Genomic DNA, 21,217 nt, shown 5'->3' on the forward strand with positions numbered 1-21,217 from the left:
GACACCGACTCTTCAAAATGAGAGAGGACTGTGGATGGAGTGGCGTGAAAGCCCGATTCTTTTTGATTGGTGTAGTTGGTCTCCATTCGGAGCTGCTGCCTCCCCCTGTCCACGTTGCAACGTATTTACCACAGTGGTAGCAGCCTTTATGATGCTACTTCTCATTTTGCTGATTGAGGTAAATACCTGTACCATGCTAATCCCAACAGATACCTGCAAAAGCACTTCTGCTTTGTAAACCACTTTGCAGTGTAGATTGCTGTACAGGAGGCAAAACTGGGAAGACTTTGCCTTCGCTTACATGGCTGTTACAATCGAGGTTCATTTTTAAATGTTGGGGTTTGTAATTCTGAAATCCAAAAGTGGAACTTGAAGTTTTAGCTATCTGTGTTGGGGTCTGTTTTGTATCTTGATTTAATTTCCCCCAAAAGGTAAATTTTGAGTGGTTGGTAGTCATTAATACAAGTTGAGTTGTGATTTTTATATAGTTGTGATTTTATATATGTGTGTGATACTTATCGAAAAAATTATTTTTTTTATATATATATCTTATTTACACTAAATTCAGTGCTGCTTTCTACTAACCTGATTGACCTCTTTCAATACACATCTTAACTACATAGCTCAACATTCTTACTGAGAATCCTGCATTGTGTCTGACACAAAATTAATTGATAAAGGGAACATCTGAAGTTAGTAACTGCATGAGTTGCTTTTACCCATCAGGTTGTTCTTGATCTTATTTGTGGCCTGGCAGATGAAAACAAGTTTTACTCCTGGTTCTACTTGTTTTCTTTCCTAACTATTAATCAAGCCAGACTTTGAGTTAAGAATTATTTTTTGTATCAGAGAGTCTTATTCTTCTTGAAGTTGTGTTAGCATTTGGCGCTGATTTCAGGTACTTAGCCAGGGATTTTGCATTATTTGAGTGATTTGACTTTAAAAAACATTGGCCACAAATGTATTGGTTTAGCACAGACTGCCATACTAACAGAGAGATGATTTTTTTTTTTTAAATAAGTTTAGTGAGATGTGCACTTTCTGGAATAATTTTCATGAATGGTGGTTTGGTTTCTGATCTTCTTTATGCATTAGTTATGTTCTTTCTGTCTCTGATCAGAGTTGGGGAAATGCTTTTGTCTGAAGTACTAAAAAAACTTACTGGAGTGCTGGGTCTGGTTTTCATGCCAATACTTTCAAGAGTTGGGGAGAAATCAAAGGAGGGCTACAAAACTACTGTCAAGGGCTGGAATATTTGAAGCTGAAAGAGCATAACCTATTCCTTCAACAAAAAAGAATGGACTGTTGTGTGAAATTTCACAGGATCTCTTACCATCCAGACCAGAGTCATTGGTTTGTTTAAACAAATACAACTTTGGGGAAGAAGATTGGGGGGGGGGGGGGGAAGGCAGTAAGCTGGGGGCATTGAAATGGCTTACTAAGGGAGAGGTAGCGTGTGACTCCAGAACAAGGCTGTCTTTCCGAAGCACACGTTGTTCTGTAGTCTGTGCGTATCGGTCAGCAGTGTCTGCTGCACCCCCTTTGGCCTACGCCTGTAAGAACTAGACTTGTCTCTCGTTTTCTAACTTACTGATGAATCTTGTGTTTTCCACCTTCATGTGAATACCTAAAGCTTCCAAAAGAAGTACTTGTATTCTGTGGCTCCTGCTGACAAATAACCTGGAATTACCATTGAATTTATTGCACTGGCCAGTCTTTTAGTTTTCCTTCAGGATTTTGCACTGTGACACAGGTGCTGTAGAAAAACACAGCAAAACAGGGGGAGAGTAGGCCTTTAATTATTTTAAATACAAAAGAAATTAATAATCCATACACTTAAATAGCTGATGGTGGTGGAAATACATTGTTTCAGGAATAGCTGTATTTTAGGCTTGCTGTGCAAATTCTGCCATTTCCTCACAGAGTAACGCAGTCTGCGCCACCAGCCCATTTCCCTCCCAGTCAGCGGGGCGCTGTTAGCAGGGCTGTTTCCCAAAGCCATGTTTCTAGTTAAGACAGCTGCACGTAGTGGACCTCTGAGCCATAATACTCATCGTAAGCCAACAACTTGATGTTTTAAAATCTGTTTAATCCTCTTGTCACATAAAGTAGACTTCTGACAGCTTGCCTTGCTCTTTTTTTCTCTGCAGCCTTATGTAGAGCAGGGCTACGTTCAGAAGGTGTTCTGATCTTCTAAAACTTGTCATCTTCAGTGCGTGCCCCTGTCTGTGGAAAGCGACTCTGTAAGGTCCTGCCCAGGAAGTCTGGGTCTCCGTGCAGGGCCCAGAACACGGGGAGCGTTACTGCTGTATACCACAGCACAGGGGAGCGCTGTTGCCTGTTGTGGTTCTGAGCTCCACGCTGTAACTGGACACTGCAGCCACACACTATCATAAATAGATCAACGTGGATCTCGTACTAATGAGATCTAGTACTCAACATACTATTTATTTTCAAAAAAAGTGGCTAACTAAAATACTATTTCATTTATTGTAGAGGTCTGTTTATCCACTATCCCACTTTAACCAGAATTTGCTTTCAGTTACCTACGTGATGCAGTACAGCAGAAAGTGATGTGATGAAGTACTGGCAGAGCAAGCTGGAGCCAGCAGCAGGTGGGAAGATTTGGTTTTTTGATCCCTGTAAAACAGCCTAGATACGTAAGGGTTTGCAAGTAGTGCAAGGAGGAGGAATTGGAGATTATACCTAGGTATGTGTTAAGGGCTTCCATCATTAGCGCAGCACTGGTGTCTGCGTGTGCAGTTAGTGTTATTTTCATTCTTACTGTCACACTAGAACAGGCATTTAGGGGAAGTTTTACAAGTTCAGCAGAGTTTTAATCAACCAAGAAATACGTTCATAGTTTGCCTGGTCAGCGACAGGGTAACTTTAACGGAGGGCAGATGATGGTGCTTGAGCAGATGGAGATACACAAAACCTTCAGAGCTCTGCGCAGAAGGCTTCATGTCTCAGTTAAAGTACTCTTTCCTTGCTGTTTTAAAGTGAGCACAGCTGACTGGATCATAAACAGCTTACAACTGCACCAGAGAGGGAGCATTTACATCATCTGTGGAGAACAGTCCCTAATGCTGCCCTGTGCACGTACTTCTCCAGGGAGATGGCAGTTTCCAGTTGGCCACGCTGCTAACACAGCTGTTAGAAGTTAAGAATCTTCAGAAGAGCAGCTGTGGTTAGCTGAAGTTAGACTTGTTTTGGTACATACTTGTCCCGGGCAGTAATTTGTGTACTTGATGTCGTCTTTACATGGCATGGGCAGCATGTTCAGTTTCTGTCCTTCAACACCACCCCTCTTTCCTCAGTTACATATTTATTCCCCAAAACCTAGGGCAGTAGGAGCTTTGGCTGTGATCATCAGTGAATACAGCAAAATTAGTCACTTTTATTTAAAAGAAATAACATATTACAAATAAGTGTGCAAAACAATTTCTGTGATTAAATACACATAAAAGCAACATGCAACCTTGACATCAAAACCTGCGTAGAAGTTAGTCCTTAGTATGTTACGTGACACTAGAAGAAACTTGTCAAATTTAGAGTTTGCAGCTAAACGATCTTAGAGTGAACTGGCATGTCAGGTTTGAAGCATCTGTGGAATTACGTTTCAGAAGAGCAAGACTTCCCTCCCCCAGGAATTAATGCTGTGAACAGAGAGCTTGTGTCTATTCCAGTTTCTAGTTTAGTATCTTGTGCCTTAGTCCAGCAGTAAATTATTAGTTGCCATGTAACAGTTTTGGGAAAGTTTACAAGTCAGTCTGTTTAGTCTAACCTAACTGTCCCTAGGCCAACAGTATTTAGTATGCAACATCTCAAATTAAAAAAAAAAAAAAGTTTGCAAGTTAAAGCCATTGCAGAGATGTATACTTCATGCCACCTCATTCGTTGATTGTGCTGGAAGCAGCTGTCACACCAGTACCGAGGGTGGTTTTTACACTTGGAATGGCTGTTCTGTTACAGAAGGAATCACCTCTAGAAATACAGGAGCTGAGTGCCCTGGGTGCTTGCTCCATGCACCAAGGAGGGTAGTTGGGTCATCCAGTGCCTAAAGGTGCCTTCAGCTACTACCTACAGTTTGGCACCTTTGACAGTTTGTGCTGACCACTCACCCCCACCACAGGTGTACAGGAGCAGCAGTCTGTGACCCCACAACTCCCACCACCCAGCCCCACACCAGCTCAGAGGACAAGCGTGACTCAAGCTGCAGTCGTCTATGGCTCCGTACTTGTCACCTTTTCTGCTCTAAGGTGTGCTCAGGGGAGGGGGGAGGCAGCACTCCTACTCCTAGCCAGGCTGGTGGAGTGTTATGTGAGCATGATGTGTAGTATTCCCCCACTCCCAGCCATTCAGCGAAAGTAAAGAAATGCCTAAAATCTTCTGTTTTCACATCCCTTTTTCTAAGGCTAGTTGTACATTTGTACAGCCCCCTGCAGATCTTTGTGTGGCAGGCACTCGTGTTTAATCTAAAGTCATTTCACAGTTTAGATTAAGAGAAACCCAATAGGCACAAGCTTGTTGAAAGCCACATCTTGAAAACTTGAGTTGATGACAGTAACCCAAAGAGATTTTAATGATGAATACTTGCAGAAATAAGAATAAACATATGTAGTCCACTACTTCAGAGCTTGTTCTGATCATGTTGGGCCAGGCTTCTCAGCGAGGTCTGCTAAACTTCTTGATCAGTATTGGACATTCATATACTGTCCTTCCAAAGATGTGGAATAGCCGAGGCTGTACTTTGACCCATGCACTCCCTCAGCTCAGTCAAAGCTTGTCATCCGTCATTTCTAGAAACTGAGCATAGACATCCCTTGAGCATTCCCCTTTTTGGTTGAATAAGAACTTGTAGTAGCTGCCATCTGCACATATTGCTGAAACAAAAACAAACACGTTAAGTTCAGCTGCTCCTGAGGAACCACTCTTCCTTCAGCCAGAGCTGGAGCTGACCTTTCAAGCCAACAGAGCAGAGAGGTGTTCTGGAGGGACCCAAGGTAAGTGGGTCCTCATGCAGCATCAGTCAGCCCAGCACTGCACCCAGGCTTCCTTCCTTCCACCCCGGGCACTGTCTGACCTCACTCGCCTGCAGTGTGGAGCAGCCAGAGTTCCTTTCTCAGCTGACAGGGACATGCAGTGTGTCTCCTCTGAGCGTTCCCTCCAGCTCAAAGCCAGTGCGGTTCAAAACCTGGTTCTCCAGACAGAACCCAGGGAAGGTGCCATTACTTACCTATGACAGCGTTTGGCTCTGTTCCAAAGGCACAAATGCATGGAGAGCCTGAGGGAACCTGAAATTTGGAAAAACTCCATTTGGAACTGAAGTATTTGGGGAGAAAGCTGGCAGAGGCCAAACTGAAAGAGAGAAAAAAAAAAAAAGGCATAACAATTTAGTAAGGTGGTGACTAGAGTTGATTTAGAACTGCTGGCCTGTTTGAACAAGTCGCAGGGTTCACACCAATTGCTATTTTTTGATTGGCTTTTTATTTTCTTCTACTAAGTATCAGGTAATATGTACGATTCTCCTCCTAGGTAGTACAACTACCTCTCTGGCTTTATGTTTTTAAGCAACTGCAAAAACTGCCAAAGGGATTGATTTTTTTTTTTTTTTTCTTCAGTAGAGAGGGCTTTATGTCAAGTGTCCCCAAAGTATGTTTGTGCCAAGAGATCGCCACTGAAAAACCACCCTGACCTCCTGCTGGAATTGTACAGCTCTGCAAACTTGGCAGTTGTTATATAGTCCTAAATCTGCAACTTCACTCAAGCACAGCAGATAAATCTCACCACCTCCAGCAATGGAGGTATTTGCTTCTGCTTGACAGGACCAGTGTTTTAAACTTGATTAAAAGGTCAAGGCCACCCCCAGTCCTCCCCAGATGGCTCAAGCCCTACCTTGACTGCTTATTTCTTTTAGGGTCCTCTGCAGCAAAAATATGTACTGTGCCGTGGTCGCTGGATACACAGATGAGGGAAGCATCCTGATTGAAGTTAATACTGTAGAGAATACAGAGAGTTGCAGTGTTTCTACTGGAACATACCCACAGCTTCTGGCGTCCACAATTCTGCTGCTGCGGTTGCCTAGAGCAGCTGCCAGCCCGGCCAGCAAGGTGCTGCCAGCTCCTCTCCTGGAGGAGCCACGGCTCCTCCAACCCTGCTTTGCCGATAGGATGAACAGCCCCATCACGACCCAGTTTATTGGGACTGGCCATGGAGCAGGCTGCCCTGACATGGACACAAGCGGTGTGGGCCGTTCTGCCGCTGCAAGAGAACACCTGACCTCTGCTGAAGGTGCAGGCAGGGATGGGATGAAGTGTGCAATGCTCCTACCCAGCGGTGGTGCTCAGTACCAGAGTGGAAGTTTCCCCACTTCCAGCAGTGGGTTAGAGTCAAACTTCTGCCTTGGCTCTTGCACGCAGAGCAGCACTGTGTTGTAATAAACACTCCACTCGCGCCCAGTACTCATCCTAGTCTCTCTGGGGAGTGCTAGACTGCATCGTTGCATTCCCCATGTTCCAGTATGAAGTCAAAGTATCCCCCCTCCCCAGCTACAGTTCATTCTCCGCAGAGGTGCGCCCAGCAGTAGATTGGTTTTTCTCCCAACCCCTGTAACCTGTGCCCGGCTTCAGGCAGCTGCCAGCACCAAGCACAGAGGAAGCAGCACAGCCCCAGCGCAGCCCTGGGACTGCTGGCTGCCAGGAGAGTTCTGCCTCGTGCCCACTGCAGCATAACACCCTTTTGCTTTCTGAAGGTGAGTCGGGTGCCGTTTGCCAGGCTGCCTCAGCACAACACCCACAAGAACACAAGGCAGAAGCAGTTAAACGTACCAGTAGATATTGGCTGCCTGTGATCCTCGTCGTAGCTCCTGGATTAAGTGCCCTGATGAAGTATCAAATATTCTTATGAGGGTCCCCTGGAAAAGTAATCAACATTCTATTATGAAAGACAAGATGACTCTTTACATCTGAGAATACATCCCAGAAGTCTCTCTGACCACTGTGCCCCTACACACACCACTGGGTTTTTTCATCTCAGCAGATTTGAGAGAACTTCTCTTCATGCTAATTTTTGGGACAAATACTGATTCCCTGCCCCACCCATCACCACAGTGTTATAACACTGGTATACAACCTTGTTATTTAGCTACTAACTAATGAAGTTCTGTCCCAGTTACAGTCTAAAGCACTAGTGCAGCCCTGGCATTAGTTTGTGGTCATTGGAGTAGACTTGCGTACAGCCTTTTGTGCCTGGGTTCTGCGAGTTGTTTCTTTCTTGCTCCCCATACTCAGTTCTCCGAGTGCTACTGTGCAATTTTTTTCCCCACCTCAGTATAATCCGGCTGTGGATGGGCTTGTCTTACAATTAGTTCAGTTGAAGTAATCTAGAAGAATCAGTTACCTATCACATGCTCATTATCTGTATTGATCCAAATCAGAGACCCCACTGCTGAGTCAGGTTACAGATAGAATACTGCTCTGGAAACCGGTACTTCACTTAGAGTAAGCTAAGCTTGACACCAGAGCTGCAAAACAAGTCACTGTATCCCAAATAAAGTGATCAACAATTCAGCAGTACTTTCATCTGATGAAGAGTAGGTATACATTGCCACCTACACGTGTGTTGTACACCTGGTTAACAAATGCATCTCTCCAGTCGCACACCAGTAAATAACAGAACCCAGCAGAGGAAGATTCAGGTAAATGTCAGCTTGGTTTTGCTTTAAGACGTGATCTGGAGATGTTGGTTACAGCATGGCAGTTTGCTCATACTCCTATTTCAATGTGAAAAAGCTGTTTGAACTTTTTCTCTATGCAAAGAGAGGAATGTCTCAATACAAATTCAACAGATTATTATTCTAGCAATACTATTTAGCAATAGACTCGGCAGCTTTAAGAGCTTTGTTTAGAAGACATGCAGTAATTAGTTAAGAGAGACTATGGCTGCATTTTCTTTTTTTAAGCTTTTTGAGCTATAGGCTGTGCAGTAGAAACTATTCTGAACAGAGACTTGTTGGATTAATTTAGCTCCTTGAGAAACTCGTTTCAGTGAGTGGAAGAAGGCAGCGAGTACCCAACTTGCCCAGGTAGATGTGTACGTCTCCCTTACGTTCCTGTGGAGCCAATCAGCCCTTGGGGGTGAAGCTCACTAGCAGCTGTCACCAACCTTCCCAGGGAGCAGGCAGGTCTGCGGCTGGCTTTGCATTCCTTCTACCTCCCTGCATCAGCCCAGCCCAAAGGGGTTTATTGGTGCTAGGCAGTGACAATAAGCTTCCCCCTCCCCCCTTTATTTTTAAAATTAATAGTATTTATTGAAGAACACAGGAAGTGTGAGCTGCTTGGGCCAGATCTCATTCAAATGTCACTGAAGAGTCGCTGCTACAGTCAGCTAAACCATAAACGCTACCTCAGGCACGGCATCTGCATTGCCGTTTGGTTAGCCTAAAGGAGCAGTAAAGAGAAAGACTGAGAACGTGTAGTTCAACGACATTTTCCAGTTCATTTCTATGTCTTTCCTAGGAAAGGATGCGGCTTCCTATTTTAGCAGGAGTTACTACACTAGCACACATAGTAAATCAGAGGGAGGAAGAGATTATTCTTACTTTTTCTGATGCTGTTGCAATTCTTGTTCCCTGCAGGTTTAAAGCTATACAGCTCAAGACTCCTTCGTGAGCCGGTATGTCAACAGGAGGCTTTTCTGTATTGGCAAGATCCACTATCTGCACGTGCCCAGTGTGTGTTCCAGGAAATGCAAGAAGGGAATTATTACTATTTGGACAAAGGACACAGAGACCTAAAAGACAAAAAACAACAACAAAGTAACTGTGTAGTTCCCATAACCTAATAAAATTTTCAAACATAAGTTTCTAAAATATCCGTAATTTCCAAATAAACGAACATACATGTAGTAAATCAGAATTTCATTTTAATGGCTATTGCAGTATCCCAAAACATGATCCGTCCATAAGTGCAGAGCATAGAGAAGTAGGGGAGTAGCATAATTTTAACTTGCTCTCATCACTTTATTTCAAAGTAATCTAGTTGTGGTTATCCAAAATCTGGATGTTTTCAGAGATCAGCTCCATCAGTCTGTTACAGCAAAGCTATTTAACAAAAAAAAAAAAAAAAAGTCTCCTTAGCAGCTCAAAAAGGGTAAGAGTTTATAACAGGTGATATTTTAGTTTCTCCTCCATCAGTAAGACTGATTATTATTAATTCATGTTTAAACCTGGTTCTTATATGGCACTTGCACTTTTTTCTTCATAACTTTTTGCAGACGGTTTAAGGTAAATCACGTCTCTCCCGAGTTCTGCCGGTACCAAGTAAATTCCTGTAACCAGCCTGCAGCCAGCAAGCAGCGGGTGGGCATCTGGAGAAACAACATCCTTCTACTGCACCTTCCACCAGCCCGCACGCCGAATCTGCAGTTAGGCTGTGCCGCCCCGAGTGCGGCCAGCAAATCCACGCTTGCTTCTAGCAGGCCTGCAAACCGCTGGGGACTCCAGGCCTCAGGAACCTCCTGGTGGAGAAACCATCTTCCTGATGTCCACATTGATCCTCCCAAGCTAGCACGCGTGGCCAACACCCTTAGTCTACTTCTGGCACTATCAAGAAGAGTTTGGCTCCATCGTTTCTGTAGCTGCCCTTCAAGTAGCTGTAAGCCACCAGCACAAAGTCTCCTTTTTGCAGCCACCTCAGCATCCCCAGGCAGGGCGCGTGCGCTGGGCTCTCACCACCTGCAGAGCAGGGCCCAGTTCTGCCCGCAGACAGGCATTCACACGGCGTGATCACACCCCTCCGGTTTTACACCTGCACGTACAGAGCTAGCCTTGTGCTGCTTACTGGGGGGTACGCTCACCTCTTCTCTCAAGGCTCTCCTTCCAGACAGTACCTCCCTTTTTCAGGAAAGCCTTCTGCAACAAAAGCATTTCCTTCTGTCAAACCCAAGCCCTTCCCCTCCCATGCCTACCTGAGCCTAGAGGTCACTGCACTACACAGTACTTAGCCTGGGGCACTACTGCTCGGCTTGGTGCAGGATACCTTCTGCTCCTTTCACCAGAAGACAGAGCCATACCTTGCTATTGGAAAAGAACAATACCAGTTTGCCAATTAGGCTCTTTTTGACGCTGTAGAGAATAGTTTGTTGGACAGTTCTAGCTCTATTGGAAAAGAGGAATGATGCACTTTAAGAGTTTGTGTTTATAATTAAGCTTGCAGCACAAAATACATCGAGTTTACAGGTTCTTTACAGAAGAAAGCATATAGCTCTTCTAGAAATAAAATCTATAACATAACAGGAGTACATGAAAAAGCTTTTCTGTGCCAAGAATTAATAAATTTTAATAACCATTTTATAAACACAAAAGCATCTCCAAAGGGCATAACTTACTAAGTGAAACCTATTCAGGCAGCTAAAGGTAAACAGCATGTCAAGAACAGAACAAACTTGCTTCCATTCCCAACTCACACACAGAACTAACCTTTAGGGTTGTAGCAGGTTTCAAAGACGTGCAACTGGTGAGGATTGTGTGTGAATGTGAAAACTTTAATCATCGAGTCCAAGACTACCACAATTCTGAAACAGACAAGAAGTTCTATGATTTGGGGTGGGTAAAACAGGGACAAATACATTAATTCAGATCTGCAAAGGCTTTCAACTGATTCAACGGCTACGTTCCTTTTTCCCGTCACAGCAGACTTACAGCCTTGCAACTATGAGCCTGCAAAGCACTTTTATCCAAAGTTGTGACAGCAGAACCCCTCCACCCACACAAACACAGGCTCCAGCTGCTAAGAGATGCTCTTGCTCTAGCGAACCGCTTGAATTCCCTTCACGCTCCTCCATACCTAGAAAAACAGTCAGCAGTAGCCACGTGAGACTGTTTCCCTACATTAAGGGCCAGAAAGTCTCACAGGCTTTGCACCAAGGTTCCAGATACTGGTATACTCGAGCTGTGATCTCTTAACACCTAGTGCTTGCCCCCAAAAGCCTGTTTTACCTTTAATTGCTGGTGGTGTTTAGGTGTTAAAGCAGGATCTTTTTCCTACAAACAGCTGGAAATGACAAAGAACAGCATACAAAGCCAGGCCGCACCTTTGAAACACATTATTGTACCTACCTATCTCTTCGCAGCTTAACTGCTTTGACTTCTGTAGAAAACTCTATCTCAATGACAGTCTTCTTCTTCAGGTCATCCCAGATCATTACTAGAACAGTGCAGAGAGTGCATTAGATCATCAGGGCACATCCAAAGAGCCACATCATCTCCCCTGTAACAACTTCTAGTTTCCGAGAAGACTAATCAAGAGGTGCATCAAGACTAATCAAGAGCCAAGCAGTTACAGATCGGCATCCTGCTGACCAGAAGAAGGTGTTTAGCTACTACATATCAACCTGCTCTTTCATGCTATGACTTGTGCAGGTAGGAGCTGGTAAACTCTAACAATAAAAATACATTTTTCTAAAGACAATCAGCTTTTTTCTTTTGCTTTGAGGGTTATCAAAGAAATAAAGTAGCATATTTTCCCACAAAGCTTGCTAGCTGGGACCTCTTCCCCCTCAGGTTGCTGAGTCTCTTGGCAAAGTTACCTGTGAGAAGCATGGACTTTGACACCAGGTCTCAGACTGGTTGTTAACACTGCAACAGCAGTGACGCAACTTATTTCACCACATTTACTTAAACCTGCTGCAACACCCCCTGCATCCAACCTTCAGAATACCAGACACCAGCTCACGGCGTTTGGTTTGGGAGTTCTTTGGGCAGCGTCACACAGATAGCAAGGCACGCATTTACAAGACCTATTCCTCAAGACTCACCTTTGTTAGGTGGGTACTTCGGCTTTTTTCCTCCACCTACTAGTGCTAAATAGTTGCAACGAAACAACATTTCGACATGGCCGACACCACCTTCTAGAAATTCTGGAAGACAAATGTATTTTATTTAGAAGTGTCAGAACCTCTTAAAATGCCATTTAATTTTTACCTCTGTTACAAGAAAAGCTCACGTTATCGAGCACGTCTCTCAGGCACCTGGGAAGAAGGCAATGAAGATCACCACTGTTTGTCACACAGTTGGGACAGGCCTCATTTTCATATACAGAAAAAGCCCAGCAAGGGTTTAAAGTTATACTAAAACACGCTGTATGAGAGGAGATCAAACAATATCATCACAGCAGCTTGATCATTTCTATTACATGGTGGGTTTGTACACATGTTTAGAAGGACTGTCCACAGTTAGCTCAAACTCATTCCCCTCACACGTTCCAAGTCTGGTGTCACTCTGTTATGCTAATACCAAGCATTTAGAAAAATACCAGTGGTGTTCATTAGCCATGGACCTTTTTATTTGCAAGGGGATTTGTCTTTATAGACTTGGTGGATTTGAGGAGAGAACGCAAACCACACATAGATGTAACTGAACTAGACTCTCTCGTGCTGTTCTCCGGAGCACACCCAGAGCTGCCTGAATAGGTAAGAAGTACGGTCTAGCTCCAGGGGCCTCCACTCGATGCACAACATGGTGAAAGCAAGAGACATCAGCTGGTGCAGACAGCTTCTCATTTATAGTGCAAGGAAAAGGTGGTTTTTTTCTTTTTGAGAATCTCAGCTGCAGAGGAGGTACAGTAAGATGCCATGCTTATGGTGCAAGTGGAGGAACAAAACATCAACGAGGGGACTGTATAATAAAAGAATTTTTCGATTTGATGACATTTGAGTGGGGGCTTGGCTTTGTTTACATAGTTTAGAGGGATGCTTGGCATTCCACTGGGGAGAGGACACTGAACTGTCAGGAGAAGAGGCTGTAACTGTGGCCTTCAAGGCAGGTGAGCAGTTAAAAACAAACTTCTACTTTAAAAGACTGTCCGACACCTCCACACACTGACAGATTATAGCAGGAAAGATGGACGAAACTAGTAAATCATTTCAAAGCTGGAGGAAAAGTTAAATTTCACAAGGACTCAAGCGAGACCAGAAAACAGGGATAGGAGAAAAGAGCAGAAATGTCCAAGGAGCTGGGAGGAAGCACTGCCGTGGAAAGATGTAGGCATATGCATGAAGGGTGTAGATGTCAAGCAGCACTGCAGTACATCTGGATGAGGAATCTATGTTGGGACTTGACTACACATCGCTGAAGATAGGTGCCTGGAAAGAGATTCAAGCCTTGGATTTCATACAAGTCTTTGCGGTTTCTTCACCACCACTTCTGACTGCTGACTTTCCTTTCTGAACAATTGTATTTGGACACTACCCTCTTCTGCACCAGATCCTCCTCTTAACGCCATTAAAGCATTTAAGGCATGACAGCACATTTTGTTATGAAGAGGTATTATCACCGCAACAAAGAGTCATAAAATATTTATGAATGATAACCCAAGATAATTTAACAATGTGCAATGTGTTCTGAATCTATGTTAGAACAGACACTTTCACCAGTATCTTTACAGTTCTGACAGGTGATGCTTAGATGGGTAACCTCATGGAAATCCTGGGTATAAGACAGACAGACAAGCCAGGGTGTAACAGCTAAAACTTGGTTACAGAAATCAAATAGACAAGCTCCATCTGAGACTCTCTCAGGTAGGCTTAAATACACATGAAAGATGAACAAGATTTCTCTGTGTACCTATGCAATCTCCAGAATCCACAAGGGAAAGGCAATCTGACTCTTAAGATTAAAACTTTTCACCATAGGAGTCGTGGAAGTCTGTCCAGAGCTACTGGCAGGGAGAGTTTTGAGAAGGAACTCAGCAGGACTTCAACCTGAACCCTGAACCTTTTAGCACGCGATCACTGATGACAGTCCCAAGACATGTTGCTTATGAAAGAATTTAGTATTAAGAACAGAAAACAGTTTGTCAGCTTTGGCCACATGAAGAGTTACTGAAGTCTCTTACAGCACTAGAAAGTGAAAGCATGTCTGGTTTCATAGGAATTGATATTTCAAATGCATTTTTCCTCTTATTAAATCCTTTCTATCACAACAGGCTGGAAATGCTGGGAAACCTGTTTAGCATGGCAGCTTTCCTCCTCTATTTAGGGTTCAAATCACATGGCTAGGTTTTGTTTTCCCTTATTTTGACTCAGTTATGTTTGCTTTCTGATAAAAAACCCACACTACCTGCTAATATAGTTCATCTAGTCTTTTCTGTTAAGGCACGATACCAGGTTTATCGCCTTAAGATCCTCCCAAATTTTTTAAGCATACAGAGAATATAAAATTTAGAGCTCACTAGCGCTCTCGCAAGCAAAACTCTAAGCAAGTATGAGAAACGTTACAATCAATAAAAAGGCAGTAGTTTTATTGCTGTACTAGATCATCCAGATTGCTGCGCAAGAACAGAACAACTTCTCTCCATGGTACATAGTACCACTACAGCGAGCAACTCTTCTCCCACTTGTGAATAACCAAGGAACTTATCTCCTATCCAGGTCTACAAACATTAGCAACAGCTAATACAATTCAGCTTCTGCAAGAAGGTGAGACAAATTCATCAGCAGCCAGCTCTATGCAAATTAATAGCACGTAAACATCTGGCAGTGGCATGAGAGCCCCTTCAGGACCGGCATGGACTTCCCTTCTTGTGGCTTTATTCAAAGCGTTCCAGTGATGGAACAAGGGAAGCTAAGCAAGAATCTTACAGAAAAAAAGAAGAGGCTGAGCTTCCAACACAGAACTAGCATGGTATAATAAGTAAGCATTTTACCTTGTTTCTCTTTTTCTTTGAGTGGATCTGCATTATAAACTCGGAATCCATTTTCCATTCCACATGCAAAGCACCCTGTAGTAAAAAGCACATAGATATACACATATATAGTAATTGCAAGATATACTCAAGAACTAAGCAAGAGCCAGAGGGTTAAGAGAGCATTACTGGATAACTGCGTTGTTAAACTCAGGCCAAAGACCATTTGCAGGCTTTGTTAGTGTTTGCAAGTGAAAACTGTTAGCGAACTTGTCCTCTGTGCTGGCCTCTACTCATAGTATTCTTTTTAGACAGGTGAGAAAACAATGGAAGGAAAGGAGAGCAATTCCCAACCCGTCTATATCCTATGCCATACACTACAGAGGGAAGGAAATCTGCATTTTAACTTTTATGGTCCATCAGTCATTATGAAGCAAACCCCCTCCTTTCTTATTAGATCCAAATTTACACCGTGATTACAACTATATGAAGTATGATCCATTGTTCATGTTTCCACAGAAGGGAGCTTCTCAAACGCAGTTTTTAAGAATGCTCTAATGAGAGCCTACTACTGTCAGACGCAAAAATTACATGCTTAAATCTAAACCAGGGACTGATTAGAAGCCAAATTAAAATATGCTGGAGAATTATTTTAGTTACTTTTACATACAGAATTATGCATATGGCTTTTTAGTGGAATCCACCAAACTACCAGTATCCTGTCCTGCTGTTTCACTTGCTAATGGGTGAATGCAGTTACTAACATAAAGAAATGCCAGTGTGAAGTTAGAAGCAGCTACTGTTGCTAGAGGCAGACTGACAGAAGATTAGTTGCTACACAATTTATATGCACTATATCAAAAATCCAGGTAAGATCTTGAAGGTACTGGAACAGAGATATTCAAATTAGTCTGGTTTTATTCTTATGCACTGCAATGACTGCAACAATTTAACCCCCCCAAGTAACAAGTGAGGAGCTATGTCTAAATGCAGCCCTTCCCCAAACCCAGCACCCAAAAAAATCGCAGGGGAAGGAGGGAAGGAAGTCTTCACTCTTAACATAAGGTCTCCAAACCATTTGCTGATAGCCTGGTGACCCATGATTCCTGCACACAAGACTGGCTTGCTGTGCAGTGATGGCTCAGAAGCTGGCAAAAAGGCTCACACTGCAAGAGAGTGGTTCAGGTATTCCTGGCGCTAAAGGCTCACAACAGCCAGAGACGGTCCTCACAACACAGGCAACTAACCGACCGTGTGGGCTGCATACTATTAGCTTAATATAAGCTCAATTTTAAAAATTGCATATGCTCACTGGAGATCAAGTGAGCAACATTCAATACATGTCTTCTGCTGCTCATACCTTGATGCAAGTTAAGATGTCAGAAGAAACAATACAATCAGTGACTTGTTTATTTTTGATTATAACACAGAACAAAAATCAATGTTCTCACATAACAATACAAAAACATATAATAAAATCGATCTTGACAACAGTATGCATTTAAAAACTCCATAATTTGGGAAAAATAATGCAGCCAATTTGAGATTCCTTTTTAATACTTCAAAAGTGTCATTCCAAGTAGGACCATTCTGAAAAACAAACAAACAACAACAAAAACCAAACATGAAAACCCCCAACCAAAATGTAACAGCAACAAAAAAAGGCATCAGACACATCCTCTGCTTTACAGACCAGCTTCTTATGAGGTGTGGGGGTGTATGTTTGGCAGCATCCTTAGGGTTCCTATTCACTGAACTCACACATACAATGGAGAAATTACTACAAGATCCATCTCTACACCCTTCAATGTGGAAAGGAAACAAAAACAGTGAAAGAGATGCTTTTAAATTAACCATATTCATTTCACCTCCTCCCTTCTCAGTGCATCATTCTTTAGTTTGCTCTGTCACTCGAACACATAAGAGTGTGCCGTGTGGAAATTACCGCACTAATAAGCTGCCACCTTGTGCAATATACTTTACTGGGATAACTAGAAATCAAATGACAATGAAAGCATTTATCTCTACATAAAACAGTACTGTACAGGATGAGAACTAATGGGTTCCTTATAGCTGTAGTATGTATCCATATAATTATTTTTCCAGCAACATTTTTATAACACAATATTGTATTTCCAGGAGAGACAGGGATGCTGAAGCTGTTCTATAGTAAAAGAACACTGTAAAGTTTTACTTGTTTTAATATCAGCAGTTTGTAACAAACCCAAACGGAGCATTCCTAATGCAATAAAATGCAGACATTACATTTCCTGTAGCACCACTCCAGCTTTTCTGCAGGGCTAACCTCGTGACTAAGACGTGGGCTGCTTTTAATGTCTTGGGAACACCTACATTTTAAACCGGAGACAATACACCAGAACTGAGGGAATGCGAGTAGCAGTGATATTCCCCACACAGTCGATCATTACTGACAGAGATACGAAGTTCTCAGTCATGGCAACTCCTGAGCCAAACAAGAAGAAAACCATACAGGAAGATTACTGCTGCTCACTCAATTCCAGGTTATAGGAACAGCTTTGGAGCCCAGTGTTCCCCATCTGACTGATCCCAGCGTTTACCAGTGGGACCACAAATTTGACAGCTCAGCTACAGCTTGCAAGCTCTTATATATGAGAGCAGTGGAAGGGCTGCCAGAAGAGGGAATTGCTGCAGTAATAGGTATGATTCCTTCCACAGGAAGGTTGCATCTCATTTTAGGAAGGGGCAGACATGCTGTCAAAGAGCCACTGACAGAAAACAATTAATCTATTTTTTAAAAAATAAATCAATTAATTCAGGTGCTAGGGAAAACTGAATCTCCACAGAATTACTACCCTAACCCACAGTTGTGCTTGTTCCTACAGTAAAAGCACTATTTGCCAACAGTCCCAGTGAGGCCCCAGAGGGTTTTATTTGTTTTTCTAAAACCAAAAACAAAGGAGGGGCTAAATTAACAACTACCCCAGAAGATGCCACAAGCTGAAGAGGGCAAGCTGACAAAGAAATCTGCAGGCTTTAGGGCACAAGATCCAGAAATTGCAACAGTGAAGTCTAGGGAAGTGACCATGGCAAGCACAGTTCCTAATACGTTAGTTTTCCTCACAACAGCAAATTTTGTCTAAAGCCATGAGAGAGAGCACAGAATCCTACTAACAGTTATAGGGTCCTACAGCCAAGTATTTCAGTCTGCTAAATGAGACCGAACAAATAAGCCAAGTGTTTCAATACCAAAACAAGTCCACACCTCAGTTTTCAAACTAGCTTTAGACTACAACAGTGACCAAAGAGAAACTTGTCAGCAATTTACACATATACTTTCTGGTGTGGTAATTTATTATGATGTTTTGTCTATTCATTTCTGTAAAGCACTTTAACGTCCTTCTGAAAACATTAGAAAAGTGCTCAAAATCAGGAGTACCCCAGCTTGAAATTAAGAACCTAAAGTCAGAGTATTCTGTTTTAAAACAACTGAGAACACCTTGCAATATGGGCCTTCTGGGTTTTTCTGGGTTACAGTGATTCTTTATTTTTTAATTTATAAACAAAAAAGTGGCAAAGGCACCCAATATAAAAATACCGTATCACTCAAAACAGAGTAAGGGAAGCACACTTCAGAAAAACTGCAGCTGCTAGCTTCATCACTGGTCAGTCATGGAAGTTACGACTTGGAGAGACTTATTAGATCATTCCTCCCATCTTCCTATCATTACAGGATTGGCTAGTCCTAAATTACTAAGAAATTAGGTTATTGTGACAATATATGCAGACACCCACTACTAAGCTTCAGCACTCAAGTGACTCACATTTCTATTTTTGGTAGAAGCAACAAGGAAGAAGCAAGCTTTTCCTCTTACCTACTCTTCATTGAGCAGCCAAAGAATTACCTTTTCTTTAACACTTTTGAAAGACCCTAAACTAGTAAAATGTTAGCACGCTACCTACAGTTCAAAAGTCATCATTTATAAGCAGGAAGAGCTCCGGGAGCCTGCAAACAAAAGCCAAATGTGGTTTTTCTTCAAGTTTGTTGTTGTTATTCAATTGGCTGGTCAGGCTAGGTAGGATGGGACTTGAATACTGTCAGCTCACAGATTCCCAAGACAAATTCCTTAATGTACTTTGGATGTGACATTATTTTAAAAAGTGTTTATTTTGCATTTACTGCTACAGAATTTAAGGAAATCTTTGCAACAAAGAAGAAGTTTTACACACTAAAATGATGTTCTAAAGGCATTTTGTAGTAAAAGAGAAATTTATCTTCTTACACAGTTCTCTTTATAACCCAGCCCCATCACAGGCCAAGCATCAAATATTATCGCTTCATTACAGACTCCTGCAGATTTGAAATGAAGCTCATCCTCGAAAATCTGTTTATCCATCTCCGTTGCGAATGCAAGATGAAAACAAGTGCAGAGTTGCTGAAGAAAACCTATTCTATTATTTTCAAGTCAACAGGATAGCATGAAAAGAGCTACCAAGAAGCTCACATCATTAACAGCTTGATATACTACTGACAAAGTGTCATCAGAGATGTTAGACTACAATCAACAGAATAATTTGTGTTTACACGACCTCAACAGCATCAGCAACAGGTATATGAACTATGGTCTACAGTGACAGAAGCTGCAAGACTGTCTTAGGCAAGAGTAGTATTTGTTAAGACAGAAGGATGTTACAAAATTATGACCTTCTATTCCCTATTCCACAAAAATGACACTTACTCATAAGACTGGTGCTATTTTTATATGACAAATGTGAGAAGAGGCATATGCACCCCCTTTCTAGAAAAGGCCTTCCCCTTTCTAACAAAGAAAAGGAAACAAACCAAGCATACAGTTCTGAAGCTTTTCAGTGGTTCATATCTCTGGACTTGTCTGCCAATATGATTAGTAGTTTTAACCACCATTTTTAAAATACAAATCAGGCCAAAAAAAAACAAAACCGAGAGAGAGAGAAAAGAAGAAATTATCCCATTAAATTTGAATGCAAAGTACTTACACCGAGAAAGCGCATTTTGTGAGTTAACTTTTCAGTAATGGAGGTTCAAAAGCACATCCCTTTAAGCACAGGATTTAAGGCAGACTTATACAACTACAGAGGGAGGCTAGCCAATTTTAAGCAGCTCAACTTGCAGCAAGTACCAAACCACCATCTGAGAGGCAGATGTATTTGAAGATGCACATTAAGCACGCCTGTTCCTTCCCCTCTTCCACCCCCCTCTCCACCCAACCAACTCTCTCCGAAGTGGCTGGGTACACACACACGAGCACACCAGAGCTAAAACAAGAGGAGAAGGGTTAAATCACCCCTGCAAACACAGCCTTCCCCGCTGTTTCAGGCGGGGGCTACATCTACCACAGAACTACAACGACCGGACCTCGGGCGTCCTGTCAGCGTCGGCGAGGAAGATGAGGGAGTCACAGCCAGGGACATCGCCCCCTGCCCGCCCGCCGCCTCCCCAGGGACCGGATCACAAGCCCCGGGCCACCCGCCCGCCCGCCCGCACCCGAGGCCGCCCACGCCGGGTCCCGGTTACTCACCGCTGCCGGGAGCCGCGGCAGGCCCAGACCCAGCGCCGCGCTCCCCTCGCCGGCTCCAGGTGGTTACCTCCGCCGGGCTCCCAACGGCGAACCGCCACCCCTCTGCCGGCACTAACCGGCTGCCCAGGGCCGAACCCGGGAGAGAGGAACCCCCACCTAAATCCGGGCCGGCCCCGGGCACCGCGCCGGGCGGGGCCCGCTCCCCTCACTGCGCCGCGCCCCGCAGCCCGACCGACCGCCCCCCCTCCGGTCCGGCCCGGCCCCGCCATCTCACCGTGGTCCTGGTTGAAGCCGGCGTAGAGCAGCCCGTTGCCGTGCGGGTTGGCCGGGAGGAGGTTCATGGCTCCTGCCCGTTCGCGTCTGCCCGCTGCCCTTTACACCATGGCGGCGCCCGTCCGCCTCAGCCCCGCCGCGGGAGCCCGCCCGAGCCGAGCCGAGCCGAGCCGCGGCGGACAGGCCGGCGGCTGCTTCCGACCCTGCCAGGCAGCGCCGCCGAGCGCAGAGGCCATCCGCCCGCCAGGGCGAGGAGCGCCGAGCAATCGAGCGGTGCTGAGCCACGCCCCGACGGGGAATGGCGGAGGTTGCGTCTGGCGCTGAGGTAGAGGAGCGGGAGGGTCTGCTCTGGCTAGATGCATCTCCGAGACAGAGATTTTCTCAGGGGCTTGCCTCGGGGAGGATATGCCCCGAGGGTGGCGCAGGGCCCCACTACGGGGAGGCTCTGGCTGAGGAGGGGGCCTGCCCCTCATCCCTGGGCGGCGAGTCCGCTTTGAGGGCTCCGGAGGAACAGGGGCCGCCAGCGTTACCCCTCGAACCCTGCACGGGCCAGGCAGGCCTGCGGGGAGCCCCCACCTCACAGGGCCAGCGCAGGAGGGCTCACCCCGGGCTGCTGGCCTCGGAGCTCTGGTGGGTGACCCAGGCCTGGTAAAGGTGAGCTTCCATCTGGGGAGGCCAGGGCACCACAACATGGGACAATGCGGCCCCTGGGCCTTCTCCCAG

General features: G+C 44.3%; 2 protein-coding genes across 7 annotated transcripts in view; one reads left to right on the plus strand and one right to left on the minus strand.

The window, feature by feature from the left end:
* The window catches only part of FOXK2 (forkhead box K2), a 58,061-nt gene extending 49,202 nt beyond the window's left edge, over positions 1-8,859 (plus strand). Inside the window, exons 10-12 of one of the 4 annotated variants that reach the window (XR_008579735.1) lie at positions 1,121-1,353; positions 2,543-2,615; positions 8,639-8,859. Coding sequence is in view for 1 of the 4 variants with exons in the window: in XM_054846525.1 (XP_054702500.1) it covers positions 8,639-8,644 (6 nt within the window). In the remaining 3 variants the exon portion in view is untranslated. Of the gene's footprint in view, positions 1-1,120; positions 1,354-2,542; positions 2,616-4,135; positions 4,269-8,638 lie in introns of those variants that run through there. The other 3 variants (XR_008579736.1, XR_008579737.1, XM_054846525.1) reach the window with 3 other exon arrangements.
* On the minus strand, positions 3,381-20,761 carry WDR45B (WD repeat domain 45B). Of its 3 annotated transcripts, none has more exons than XM_054846542.1 (10): positions 20,496-20,761; positions 14,706-14,780; positions 11,818-11,919; positions 11,120-11,207; positions 10,481-10,575; positions 8,603-8,793; positions 6,831-6,916; positions 5,899-6,000; positions 5,240-5,361; positions 3,381-4,886 (listed from the first exon to the last, which is right to left on the minus strand). In XM_054846542.1, exons 1-10 carry the CDS (start codon positions 20,560-20,562, stop codon positions 4,780-4,782), a joined length of 1,035 nt encoding a protein of 344 aa, XP_054702517.1. In that variant the 5' UTR covers positions 20,563-20,761; the 3' UTR covers positions 3,381-4,779. The 3 variants fall into 3 exon arrangements, with proteins under 3 accessions (XP_054702517.1, XP_054702519.1, XP_054702518.1); XM_054846544.1 differs by lacking the exon at positions 20,496-20,761 and adding an exon at positions 20,222-20,361; XM_054846543.1 differs by lacking the exon at positions 14,706-14,780 and having other exon boundaries at positions 20,496-20,731.
* Between the last annotated feature and the right edge of the window lie 456 nt (positions 20,762-21,217).

Source organism: Grus americana, chromosome 18 (genome assembly GCF_028858705.1).
Source record: "Grus americana isolate bGruAme1 chromosome 18, bGruAme1.mat, whole genome shotgun sequence".
Classification (NCBI taxonomy): domain Eukaryota; kingdom Metazoa; phylum Chordata; class Aves; order Gruiformes; family Gruidae; genus Grus; species Grus americana.

What these genes read in the sequence shown, in the direction of transcription:
- WDR45B (XM_054846542.1), bottom strand. Translation starts at nt 20,562, where the DNA reads ATGAACCTCCTCCCGGCCAACCCGCACGGCAACGGGCTGCTCTACGCC. An exon ending in CAGGCAGCCAATATCTACTG is followed by an intron (nt 6,001 to 6,830) that starts GTACGTTTAACT and finishes TATTCTCTACAG; the next exon opens with TATTAACTTCAATCAGGATG. An exon ending in AGAGCCAAACGCTGTCATAG is followed by an intron (nt 4,887 to 5,239) that starts GTAAGTAATGGC and finishes TTTTTGTTTCAG; the next exon opens with CAATATGTGCAGATGGCAGC.